The 12946-nt window shown below is 39.8% G+C and overlaps 1 protein-coding gene across 1 annotated transcript in view; it reads left to right on the plus strand.

The window, feature by feature from the left end:
• LOC134180313 (RRP12-like protein) overlaps nucleotides 1–12946 on the plus strand; it is a 34531-nt gene that overhangs the window by 4281 nt on the left and 17304 nt on the right. The window contains exons 2-21 of the mRNA XM_062647448.1: nucleotides 2818–2847; nucleotides 2943–2996; nucleotides 3061–3137; nucleotides 3818–3923; nucleotides 7845–7961; nucleotides 8031–8142; nucleotides 9161–9234; nucleotides 9293–9346; nucleotides 9491–9583; nucleotides 9640–9731; nucleotides 9792–9903; nucleotides 9986–10086; nucleotides 10152–10230; nucleotides 10296–10334; nucleotides 10874–10974; nucleotides 11036–11077; nucleotides 11131–11252; nucleotides 11416–11480; nucleotides 11536–11586; nucleotides 11647–11758. Coding sequence (XP_062503432.1) covers nucleotides 2818–2847; nucleotides 2943–2996; nucleotides 3061–3137; nucleotides 3818–3923; nucleotides 7845–7961; nucleotides 8031–8142; nucleotides 9161–9234; nucleotides 9293–9346; nucleotides 9491–9583; nucleotides 9640–9731; nucleotides 9792–9903; nucleotides 9986–10086; nucleotides 10152–10230; nucleotides 10296–10334; nucleotides 10874–10974; nucleotides 11036–11077; nucleotides 11131–11252; nucleotides 11416–11480; nucleotides 11536–11586; nucleotides 11647–11758 — 1633 coding nt within the window. The remainder of the gene's footprint in view (nucleotides 1–2817; nucleotides 2848–2942; nucleotides 2997–3060; nucleotides 3138–3817; nucleotides 3924–7844; nucleotides 7962–8030; nucleotides 8143–9160; nucleotides 9235–9292; nucleotides 9347–9490; nucleotides 9584–9639; nucleotides 9732–9791; nucleotides 9904–9985; nucleotides 10087–10151; nucleotides 10231–10295; nucleotides 10335–10873; nucleotides 10975–11035; nucleotides 11078–11130; nucleotides 11253–11415; nucleotides 11481–11535; nucleotides 11587–11646; nucleotides 11759–12946) is intronic.

Raw genomic sequence — 12946 nt, forward strand, 5'->3', positions numbered from 1 at the left:
CCGACATGTCACTTCCAGTTCATGTTCTACGTAGCAAAATCTTAGACTGCTGCTGTATTGCCAAATGTCAGCTGCATTAAAACTGCTGATCTGGAGACTGCAGTACTCATGCGATAAGTTAGCCTAAATATTCAGCTGCACACAATTGCAGACTCTTGCTGGTGTAATATTTGCCGAGTTGTAGCGATGCCTTGAGGCAAACAGTTAAGTCTGAGAATGCAAGGGAAAATTGAAGCCCTTCACTCTGTTGACCACTCTGTGTGTCAGATTGCAGCTTTTGTCCACTGTTCTGGGAATTCGTTTCCAACAACACCTTTTCCATGGCAGCATGTGGGAAGTCAACGACGATCCGGGAGAATCATCGACTTAAGAGAATGACATGGCAGAATTGTAGAGCACTATCATGACTTTTCTCGTATCAGCTGGTTGAAGAAACTGGCAAGCAGTTATCAGGAAGAACAGTTCATTGTCATCTCAGTGAGACAGGAGTGAACTCTCGGAGATTTAGGAAAAAGTCGCTGCTAACAGAAAACCGTCAGCGTGTGCGACAGGGATGGACAACCACTCACACACGTTGGACTTTGGATGACTGGAAATCTGGTTTCTTCACAAATGATTTAAAAGTTAGCATAGGAAATGATGGTGCTTTGTACATTTGGCGGCCCAAAGGTGAGGAATTTCTTTCTAAATGCTGCGACTGTACGGTCCAGCATGCGGCTGGTGTGATGGTGTGGAGATTGATGTGTTGGCATGGTGTGGGGTCCCTGGTGAAACTGGAAGGTTGTTTGGACACCACGGCGTACTGACAGATTCCTGAGAAGCAGATGCTAACAGATGCAGTGGCATTGATAGGAGACGACTTTGTCTTCCGGTAGGATAATGCGCCAATTCACATGTCTCGATCAATACGACAATGGCTACGCCAGCATTACATAACACTATTGGACTGGCCGCCAAAATTGCCTAATGCCAATCTGATTGAGAACTTGTGGCGTGACATCAAACTGCTACCAACCGTCACCAACCAAGAACTGGAGTGGAACTCTGGAACGCTTTGCAGGAGGCATAGTAGCAGATCCTGTCTGCGCATGTTCGGAACTTGGCAGGTGTTCTGCAACATCTGGACGCAAACAGAAGGGCAAGACGCAGCAACACTTGATACTGAGGAACTGTTGGAGGGCTTTAATTTTTCTTTGTATTTTCAAGCCATTAGACAAAATTAGGGAGAGTCTAACCTAGGACACTTATGCAGTCATAACGTCATAAACTTTTAGCTCTCGTTTTTCACAACGTGAAACGTGCAGAAAAACAATTTAGGTTTACAGTATTCTACAGAAACCTAACAATCAACGAGGTAACTAATAAGTTCTTAGGAACATTGCTAATTGGTAAATTGGTACCAAATTATTGTGTTACTACATACCCACAGCAGGGTGTCTCTATAATTTTGTCCAAGTCTGTATATGTTGTGCGCAAAGTGCAGATTTGCCTGTGCAAACCATGGATCGCCAATACAAACTATGCATACCTAACCTTTAACCCTAACCCGTAACCCTAACCCTCAAATTATCAAATTACCCGGAAGCTCAAGTGTCATGTTGTCTTGCATAGAAGTAGCATATGTGGGAGTGGCACGTACCACGTCACGTGTCATGCGTGTTGTACCATTCACAATATGGTTTTAGTGTGCTGTAGACGTTGCTGCATTTATTCTTGAACTGACTACTCACACTAAGATTTCTTACTAGCAGAACTCTGCCGGAACCCCCAGCTTGCTCAAGATCCATTTCAATGCGTTCTCACGTGCACTCTGGTCTTTGTATACCTTGCAGCTGATCATCCACAGGCAAGGACTGGACAGCTCCCTACACAATCTATAGACTGCTCAACATCAAGTGCAGCGTTAAAATCAGTAACTGTTGCTCATGGAAGCCACATGTACATTTTTGGTTGGGCTTGATTGGTCGAAATTTAGGTGATACTTCTGATGTGACGTGTACAGCTTCCAGTTTGATGCTTAAATTGAACTCGATTCTATTTGGATAAGTACAACACGACCAGACGCGACCTGACGCTCAAGCGTTTGCTTGTTGTAAATGCAGCTTTAAGCAGAGTAGTTGCTGTTGACATGTTGCTGGTGTAAATCAAGCTATTGCTACAGAATCTAATGGTACACAAATGTTTGGGTGGACGGTGGTGTAGAAACTCTTCATTTGCATTCATTTTTATGCTTATTGGGGCGAGCCTTGGTGAAACCCTTTTTTCTGTAATTAATTAAGATTTGTGTATGTCTTATGTACCTGTAACGGACCAACCAGAAATTACGTCAGCAATTGTCATAAGGATTTACTGCCGAACGGGGAGACGGGCTGACATAATGACGGTGCCAGATGAATGCAAATTTTAACTTGGCAGCACATGCGCTACAAATTAGGGGCACTGTGGGGTTGACTCTACTATATTATTTGACAAAAAGAATGAGGTGACGCTGATTTCACTCCTGTGTGTGACTAAAGACCATTATGCACCATTGTCACACGACTAAATAAAGACAGAATACACTTCACTCTTCCTCTATCACATCACTTTTTAGCTCTGGTGTATAGCTCTAGCACCAGCATTGAACTAACATTGTTGTGAAGAGGTGTACCGAAGCTTGCCCCAACAATGTTTTCCATTGTAATTATAGTGTAGAGTACGTCGTTGTCATAATTGGATTACTAATTGGACTGTTGTTTGTTTGTGTTGCATATTGTGTTGATTGTTAGTTATATGCAGTAGATCATCTTTGAACTGTGAATTTTGTTCTGTACCTAGATTTGTGCAGTATTGGCTGCTGTTACTGAGGTGAGTGCATTCCAAGAAATATACGCTATGCAACTCTGAACTATATTTGTAAACATGTGGAATGTTTGATTTCTGATTATGTGATATCTGATTAGGTTATGAAGAGTCAAGGTGGCTCAATGACTGACAATGAGTATTTTGCAGCATTGGTTTGTGTTTCATTAGCACGTGTCTGTCTGTTTGAATTATTATATGTGTTATTCTACATTGCAGATGACAGCTCTTGAGTCTGCTGAAAATGAGGAAATTGCAACAGCTTTGGCAGTATTGCTTAGCATTGTCATTGACAGGTACGTACCAAACAGTCTGCAGCAGGCAAACATCATTGGGCATGCATACACACATCAAAAGTACGCTAGGTCAAAACTGGAGTGATTAATCCGAGCATCAAGAAACTTAATTGTTTTGGCTTAGCCACTACGACTGCATCACTGTAGTCAACAGACTGATCATTCCTTAGCTGTAGGGGTTTGTTTATCCAGTACAGCAGTGATGTGCATTACCAGTTTGATTTTTGGAATTATGTGTGTATATTGAGGAGTCCATCCTGAAATTGTGCAGCAATCTTGTGCGACTGAACTGCAGGGTGTTATAGTGTAGCGTTCTTGCCTATGCAATTCACATGTGCATGTGTGTATATGGTTAATTGAGTGGCTTCACCAGATACGTTAGGCCTGAGTTGTGTTGCCATATATGGCCTGTATATAATTTGCATCTTTGTGACACTGACTGAACCGACGTTTGAGTACCAGTCGACTGAGGTAGTCATTTAGCTAGGATATCAGTCAGTCGGTGAAAGCGAGAGCTTTCGTGCAGATGTTATAGCAGTCTTGATGTCTGTGCACTCTGGTCCGGTGTTCACTGGTTGTGTCTCCTTGCGGAACCTACTTTGCCTGCTATACTCGTCATCCATCTCGTGACATGTAGTCATTACTGTTGGTTAAGCTAACTGATATTTATGTTTGATTAGGATTTCTAACGTTGTTTTGAAGAGCAAGTTCTCACTTTGCAGTAAAGTTTTGAGCAACAAGTTGAGAGTTTACTCCTCAACTCAAACATCATCTTTACTGAAATCGGTAAGATTTTAATTATTCATGAAATGGTAGGGTATATTTAAACAGTTAGACTTTAGGCCTAGCCACACTAGACACTGGATTTGGATCAGATCTGGATCCGATTGTGATCTGTCACTTCCACATCTGATCCACTTCTGACTGATCCGGATCTAATCACAACCAGACTTCATCCACATCCAGAGTTGGTTTGATCCAGATAGATCATCAATCTGGGTTTGTTGAATTCAACTTTATGTTGCGAGTCGGCAGTGACTTTACGTGTGTTAGTGTACAAGTTGCACAGGAGCAGATTCAGAATCATGCTGGCTGGAGCACCAAAAAGACAGCTGCTCATGTGTCTGTTGGGCACCAGAAAATGTACAGAGCCAGCTGGCCTCGGTAAATAGGCTTTCCACATACACAAAAGAACACATCCATTATTTCTAATACATGTATCATGTGATAGGTGATAGGGTGGGGATAAAGTTGCAAGGGTACAGTGTGGAAGCTCGCAATCTAAATTTGATTGCAATCACAATTGTCAGGATCTGGACTTAATCCAGATTAGCTTTGGGACTAGCGTGGACACGGCTTTGCATATTCGATACTTGCATTATGCTTTTGTGTAATTTTCTGTATGTGGTGTGCTTTCTAATTCAAATTTTTGTTAGTTTATGTTTCTTGCATGTCATCGGAGACACTAGCAGACAACTATACAGTGCACAGAACAACCCCATAGTCTATCTTTCAAAAGTACCTGGATAATCCCAAAGATCAAACATCAGCGAAAACGATCGGTTGTCTTGACTTTATAGCTGTCATTGAATGTGAATGCTCACTCTGGGTTACTTGCATTGCTATGGCAAGATTTCACGACAAGGACCCCTTTAGGTGTTTGATGTTCTCTTCCCGACGTAACAACGTTCAGCCACAGGTACGATAGAGTAAATGTGCTCGTACAACATTGTACAACTTGTCTGAGTGCTTGTACAACGTTTGCTGACTGAAATACGTGGAACAATGAGTACGGGTAAGCATCTAGTCTAGTAAGCATCTGGCAAAGCTCAAAAACCTAAGTTCCGCCTACTACCATCAGCCCCTCCTACTGTTTGTCACAAGAGCTTACCCAAGTTGACAAAACTCGTATTTCATACAACCTATAGACTCTCTCGCAAGCAACGGTTTGGTGCTGCTCTTGCAAAGTGAAAAGAAAAACATCAACGCAATAGCATGAGGGAAACAAATTGCCTTCTAGCGGTGGAGCTAAATGCACAGGAGGTTCAGAAGTTGGCTCCCAACCAGCAAAGCGCAAAACCATCTAGACAAAAATTGTCTTGCCTGTACTCTAGACGACAATAAATCACCTCCAAAACAATCAACGCACACCTGAAAGCCTGAAGATTCATAGAAAAGCGCCCGTACTTCCTAGTGAATGTACTTACTGCACACAGTGCATTTCAAGATCAGCCATTTCCGCCCGTTTCATCATCCTCTCCTGTGCAAAAGAAATCACGAGACCAATGCAAACTGCTGTTGGCAATCGACTAAGATACACTGCATCCTATGCTGATCGAAACAGGGTAGTTAGTCATCTCGTTTCCTGGGACAAAATTCACCAAGTGAGGCGCCATGGCGGTGACAGCATCAAAGCAAGTCCACTTCCATCCCTCTCCTACGAAATCTCGTCCTCTGTTGCATCCTACCTATCGTTGAATTTATGCTCCAAACCTTCTTTTCACTACAAGTTGCGACAATGGAGACGAAAAAGCTCTGGTGGCTACACAGATTGTCAGTGAAGTAGTTGACATATCAAGCACCCAAATACGGGACATTGTAGCACAACGAGATGCAGATAATCCGGGTCTTGTTTTGAAAGATAACGTGCGGGCTGTTTCCGTAAACTGATAAAGAGCCTTGGCTGTTAGGAGAGTGTAATTTGATTCTAAGAAGTGCTTTCTATTGAAATTAATGTGTCTATGTAAATGGTCTTTCTGACGTTGGCAGATCCTGTTATGGAGTTTGCATTAATTTATGTTAGGAATGAAATCGGAAGGGTAATAATTAGTATGTTTTCAGAATCTGAGATTTCGATGTTGTTTCAAATTTAATGTGGGTTAATTATATAATCGTTTGTGTCAAGTGCTGTACAAGTATAAGGGTAATTGCTAATAAGAAATTTAATACCAATAATAGGATTGGTATGACTATTAATGACAATTAATTGTAACGTCTTTGTTGCAACAAATAAATAGTTGAGAAATTGGTCTAGAGGTTGCCACATCACATACTGTGCTTGACTTTATTAACTGTGACCTGTTTAGGTGTACTTAGTCTTAGACAGAGCATGAAATCACTGCCGGCCATTAGCCAATGGCAACCAAATGACGCCTTTGGCCAACCAAACGAATACACTGCATGGCCATTGGACGTGATTATTGTGATGATGACGACATTTTATTTACCCAAAAAATCACTGATGGTGATTTTCCACACAATGTAAAAACACTAACACTTTCTACATGCACTTTCTACTCTGTAACTCAGTCACTCCTAACAGTAAATGAAAGGGAGCACTAACAGTGCTGAACCTTAGGCGACCACAAAATTGACCGTTTTCCAGTTCCGGGTACTTTGGTTGTACAGTATAATTAGCAATGTGCTTCTAAACACACTGCAAAGCAGGAATCTTACCTAGACGTGTGTTCCTAGAACACCCAACGATTGATTTTAGCCTCAACAACGAGGCACAGGTGTACGTTGCTGCACATGTACTGGAAGTACCTACTGTACTTGCAAGCATGCATAAATTAATTAACATCACCTACAGGTCACTACAGACACAAGCATCCCAAAACTTGTTTATAAAGATGGCTGAGGTTACACTAAACACTTGTTTATACAGGTGGATGGTTGAGAAAGGACAGGCAGTCTTATCATCAAACCATAAATCACTTGGGCGCTTTGTCACAGGTTACTCTCCGTTAGGACTTTGAAGGTAATCTCGAAAGTTATGATCAGTAATCAAAATTGGAACGTCCTGTGTGTGACTCCATCTAACTGGCGGACAAACTCCAACAACCATATGTGATGATAGTGTCAAGATTACACAGGCGCTACACTGTACCAGTGAACGCACGCTATACATTCCGAAGTTGCTTACATGGTTGTTTCCATCGAGTTGCTACTTCCGGTGAGATGGCTACTATAACCCTCGCTCCGCCTAGGGTTAAAAATGAACAGTCAACAGAATTCCCACAACATGGTGAGTACAGGCACATGTATAGAGGCGAACAGTTACTGTCTGTTTGCATTGTCCTTTTGCACAGGAAGTGCTAATAAAGCTGTGGTTGCAGCAGGTGTGCTATTAGTCTCTTGCACAGCCCTTCTTAACGCGCGTGCGAGGAGCCGAGAAGGGGGCGGTGCAGGAGACTAGTGTGCTATTTACCATGCCCATGGGTTCTTATCATTCTTGTGTTGTAATCTCGTTAGAAAGCGTGGCTACTCAACTGGAGGCATCATAACTTTACAGTATATTGTATTTACATTAACAATCTCCTAATTAATTATTTTTTTCTAAAAATGGTGGCTGCAACTGGGGCGGTTCAAAATGGCAGCTACGGCTCTGAGTGGCCGATCAATTTGAAATCCTTATTTCAGGGTCTATACTATAGTAGTGGTCGGACAGTGCTAGATGACTTAGGGAAGAACCATTACATTTTATGTGACCTGTTTTTTCTGTTGGAGTTAAGCTAGGTATTGGATTGCCATGAAGTACGAGATGTTGCCATTATAAACAATTTGCAATTCTGGTTTTATGGTATTGCTTTTTATTCTTACATTTGGCATTATATTTTGGTAACTTGTATTGGCAGTCAGTCACTAGCAATGTTACAGGTGGTATGCTGATGCTACGTGAGATGTAATTTGAACCTGTCTCTGCAGCTCGTGGTTTGTCTAGCAGCACTACTAGCCGCTCAAGAGAAAGCAGTGTGGTCTGAGTCGTCTACAGTCCAGATGCTGCATTCTTTGTTAAGCCATACTGTGTCATCTAAACCAAAGGTTGAATGTTGCAGAGCACTAGTTTGACCTTGTTTGTATGAAGAAATTGTATTTGATGATGTTTTGCAGGTGAGAAAGGCAGCTCAACAAGCCATTTGTAACTTAGTGAAACATGCACCAAAGTCCATTATTTCAAGTGAGGTGGCTAGCTTTTGTGTTCATGAACTGGAAAGACACGGAGGTATGACTCTATATGCATCTTTGTAGTGTTTACAATATTGTGTGTTCTAAATTGTTCAGTTTTCTTAATTAAACTACATTTTCATATGCTGTGCTTATCTCTGTTTGTTTTTTAAAACAATTGTTTTCTGATTGTGCCTGAAAAGTTCTGCAATTGGATAGTATTAAGGAGTCAACTGATGCTCCTTATAATGTATGTGCCCGTGGTTGTGTTTTGTATCTAAAAGTGAAGACACTTGATGTTACATGGCTTGAAAGCATTAAAGTGACGTAAAGACATCATAGCTTAACAGCAGAGGAGGTAGGTCGCTAGCGTGCTTAAACCGCGCCCACAAATCTCTTAGTTTGTACTGTAGTCTGTAGAAAAGAATTTGATTCCTAAATGAAGGTCATATCGCTTTTCTGTAGTATAATCACAGCATTCAGAACGTTTGAAGTATTATAGCGATGTAGAAACAGTGCTACTGCATTCCACCTTTGTTCAGTCGGTAATGTCATCAATTTCATAACGGATTCCCTTAGAATGTATAGGGAACAAAGATGTATAGCTATACTACAAATACATAGAAAGAAACTGGAAGATACTGGGCTGCTGTTGGCATGAATATTGTACTAGCAATTCGCACTGGGGCCACTTACGACCTGCTTACCCGGTTTCATTGGACTTTTTTTGCGTTTTTGTTGTGACGAGAAATAGAAAAAAGGTGTGGCCTTAGAGGTAGTTCAGACCTGCACATGATTGACAACTCTACTGTATTACCGAGGCAATTGCCTCACTGCCTCATGCCACTGATAAGTCTGACAACAACTCTGAATGACTGGCTGTTAGTTTACATTATGAGTATATTCAATGTACATGAGTGAAGTATGCTGTGTTATGAATACTCAGTCGATATGTTTGGTTTCGTGGTGTCTATTGATGAGTAGATCAGTCTCTTGGGTGCTGAACTTTGAATTTAGTACATAATTCTGTATTGAATATTTGTTCCTTTCAGTACATGCTTATTTTTTGTTGGCAGGTTCTACTGATTCAAGAAGAGCTGTTTATACTTTAGCTCTTCTTCGAGGTGTAATAGTGATGCTTTCTCGACCAGTAATTGCAGTTGTGGATGTACTAATGGAAATTGGAGTCATAGCCATGTCTTTTGTAGAATTTGAAATCATCTTGTGAATGCTTGCTTCGCCTCATGACTCTTGGGAATGCTGTATGTAAAGCTAGTTGATTGAATGATAAGAAGTCATTTATTTTTATAGTTTCTGCATATTAATTTAAGATTTGTTGGCAATAACTATTTCTTGTTTGTATGAAATAATTGACATGTAATTGATGTATTTGGTTGTGGCTATAGGTTGTGATGGGGTTAGTGATGGAGGTCTTTGTGACCTTATTTAGCAGTGAATCTACAGACTTAACTGCTCGAGTTAATGCTCAGTTGATTAATGTATGAATTCTTTTTATGTTACCAAAGAGTGGTAGTATGCTAACAATAGATGGTAGGCACTCAACGACTACCAGCCTAGTGTAAAGGACATGCAGCCTTTACAGGCATGGCTGAATGTTGTGAAAAGTGCACATGTCAATTTGCAAAGGTGATCAAGTAAGCATGAATCTTGTTTGACAAGGAATGACACATTTGCTGCTTTGTGTAGACTAGATTATCATCTTTGCTATACTCATCTTCCTCACTTCTTTTCCACGTGTGTAAAATGCTTACTCTCACCTCATGACATGATTATACAAGTAGCATCTGAAGCAATGAAGGTAGGAACAAATTTGTACTTAAACAGTGTAATGCACATGTAGTCATGTAGTATAGCATAATAAATCAATTTTCTTTTCTTAGGATGTGTTGCTCAAGTGTGTTGCACCACATGTGGAGAAAGTGGTGTTAGCAGCTGGTGGTAGTCTTAAAGGCAAAAATAGCATCTTGGAGAAAATATTCAGGTGAGATGCTAAGGCATTGATTAGTTTTTATAATTGTTGTGGTTTTAATTATTTCACAATTATAGGTTAATAGAATCTGGTTTGAAATATCGTTATCATGCTGCATGGTGTCAAGTGTTAGAGATAATTCAAATTGCTTTCAACGTTAGACAACATTGTTGCATTAGCTTAAATGTGCTGTAATATTACAGTGTGGTTATTTTGATTAGGTGATGGGCAAGGCTTGCTCTGATATCATTGTGCCTCAGGTTTGTGTGGAGAAGTGGACTGTTGTAGAATGTTACGTGACATTTGTAGACATAAGGAAAGCCTGCAAAGCTGTATTTGGTATACAGTTTATCTACTTTCGTAAACAGGAACTTGGTAGATGAATGACTTATTTCTTATTGTGCTAATTCTCAGCTTTATCTTGTTTTTACAGTGGTACTCTGTCTTCAAATGTGACAATTAGTTCTTAGAATCTCTCTCAAGCTAACTGTGTAGTTGTAACCAGCAAGATATCTAGTGGACACACTTGATATATTTGTCAGTTTATTATTACAGCAATTTTAAGAGTTTTAGCAGAACTTTATCTTCTTGTTTTTATTTTTGCTTTTCTAACAAGTGGATGAAGTACCTAAAGGCAGTTTCAGGTGTTTGTTTGAACAGCTGCAGACCAAATAATAATGTATCTATTAAGTCATTGATTGATAGCAACTGTTTGCTACAAGCAGTTGATTAGGTAGACTTTTTCCATGCTTGGCTTGCTACTTTTGCTATAGACTGTGTACTTCTACATTATTTTTAGGTTGTTATGTCTTTGTGTAACCTCCATGGAATACCCAACTTCTCATACATTCCTCAACTTGAGGCTGCTGTTGGCGCTGCAGTACAAAGTGTTGGGCCAAGGCATGTACACTTGTCAACAGGATAGACGTAAATTTTGCAACGGCTATTTACTGACTTGCAGATTGGTGTTGGAAGCTGTACCATTGGAACTGGACAGAGACGAGTACAAACATATATCTTTGTTATTATGATTTTAGTATCAGCTTGTTGATTTAGTGTATCGTCAGAGTTTTCAAGGGCTTGGCTTCTTCCTGTGTTGAAGCGTTATATCCAACGGACAGAGTTAGACTATTTTACTACAGTGTTGCTACCTCTAGCAGCTCGTCTTAGAAACAAAGGTATGATGTTTTAGATTATAGCCATAAGTTGTATGTATTGCACAGCAATTGTGTATACCACACTTTAATTCTTTGTTGTATTGCCTTTCAAGTTAAGAAAAATAATAGTTACTAGTTGCAAAACAACAATGCTTTGGTGGTAGTAATTGTATATGCTGTCTAGCTGTGATGCTGAGTAATAGTCATAGGAAGTTGGAAGCAAAAATATACAACACCCTTCAATCACAGGTTGCCAACTTGGAATGTCTGTTGTTTGTCTTGGTGAAGATTGTTGTTTTTGTAGATTTGGTTTGTGCTGCCAAGTTTTTGTAGGAATCCAGTGGATTTGAAGCAGGTTATATACTGCTGCAGGAGAAAGGTGAAGTTCTTAGTAATTTAATTAATTGCATTTCAGTCATTCAAGAACATTGCTCAAATTCTTGGAGTGGCTTTGAATGAAAGACCTGAGCTGAGAAATACTATTTGCCATGCTCTTTGTTTGCTCATTGAGGGAAGTAGAGGCACTGGTAAGTAATTATGTTTCTCAGGTTGCTATTGTTTTGCAGTTAAGTGGTTGTGTGTGCATCTGTTTTTAAAAATTTTGCTGATGCATACATTTGTTTATGTAATCTTGTTTATGTATATGAAACAATTAGTGTGCAAAGTCGTGCTTTTCCTAAATGTTGTTTATATCAATTTTAGTACTTGAGATACCTAAGGTTGGATTGACCGGATACTGACAGTTTTACAAAAAATCCTGTCCATGTTTTTATCTGTTGTAGTTTGCTTAAGCAGATGCAATGTTCTTATTTTATCAGATTTATACTGTATTTGTAGTTTAGTTGTTGTTGCTGTGTTTGCTTCTGTTTTGAAGCTGGTTATGTTCAAATGATTTATCGAATAATTTCTGAACAACCAGTGTCATCGTTGCTTTCTTCTTTGTACTCTTTTCTGATTGTATCTTTTGTTGGCATTTTTTGCTTAGGCCAGACCAACTAAGGTTTTTTATGCTTGGATATTTGGACATGAAACCTGGACCAACCGATCAAAATTAAGAAAAGTAATGATCATGTGACATTTTGAGCATGTGCAGTTTTCATTGCACAGTGTACAAATGTGAGATAACAAAATGGACACTAAAAATATGCTAATGCCAAGCTGAACACAGAAATAGTTACCGGACCACATGCACAACACCTGCGGAGTCATTGATACATAGTCGTAGGGTGTATATACTACCAAGTCATTTCACAGCAAAGCATAATATCATTGCACATGTGCACTTTGAATTTTATTTTTGTTTTTGTTAAGTTAAGCTCAAACCTGGACCGGAGAATCTGAGCATCAATTGGTCTGGCCTTAGTCTAGTTATAATGACAGTGTTTTTGCTGGAAATTTCAATTAGTAACCACTTGGCTAAAGATGTTTGTTTGTTTGTAGCCAAGCGCTATATTTGAGAGCCAACAAAAATTGCCAAACAGCAAACAGTAACAATTCTATAAGACAAGAACTACTATTGATTCAAGTTTAACCTGGTAGGACAGACAGGCACCATTTATCATTGTCACAACAAATGCAGTAGGTACTAATATGATACATGTCACGCTCAAACGTGACTTTGGGAAAGACTAGGTCTACAAACCAGACTTCAAGCGTTCAGTGCCATCCTTCTTGTTTTTAATACCACAATTTAAAACTCTGTCAAAAATCAAAGT

Source organism: Corticium candelabrum, chromosome 1 (genome assembly GCF_963422355.1).
Source record: "Corticium candelabrum chromosome 1, ooCorCand1.1, whole genome shotgun sequence".
Lineage (NCBI taxonomy): Eukaryota > Metazoa > Porifera > Homoscleromorpha > Homosclerophorida > Plakinidae > Corticium > Corticium candelabrum.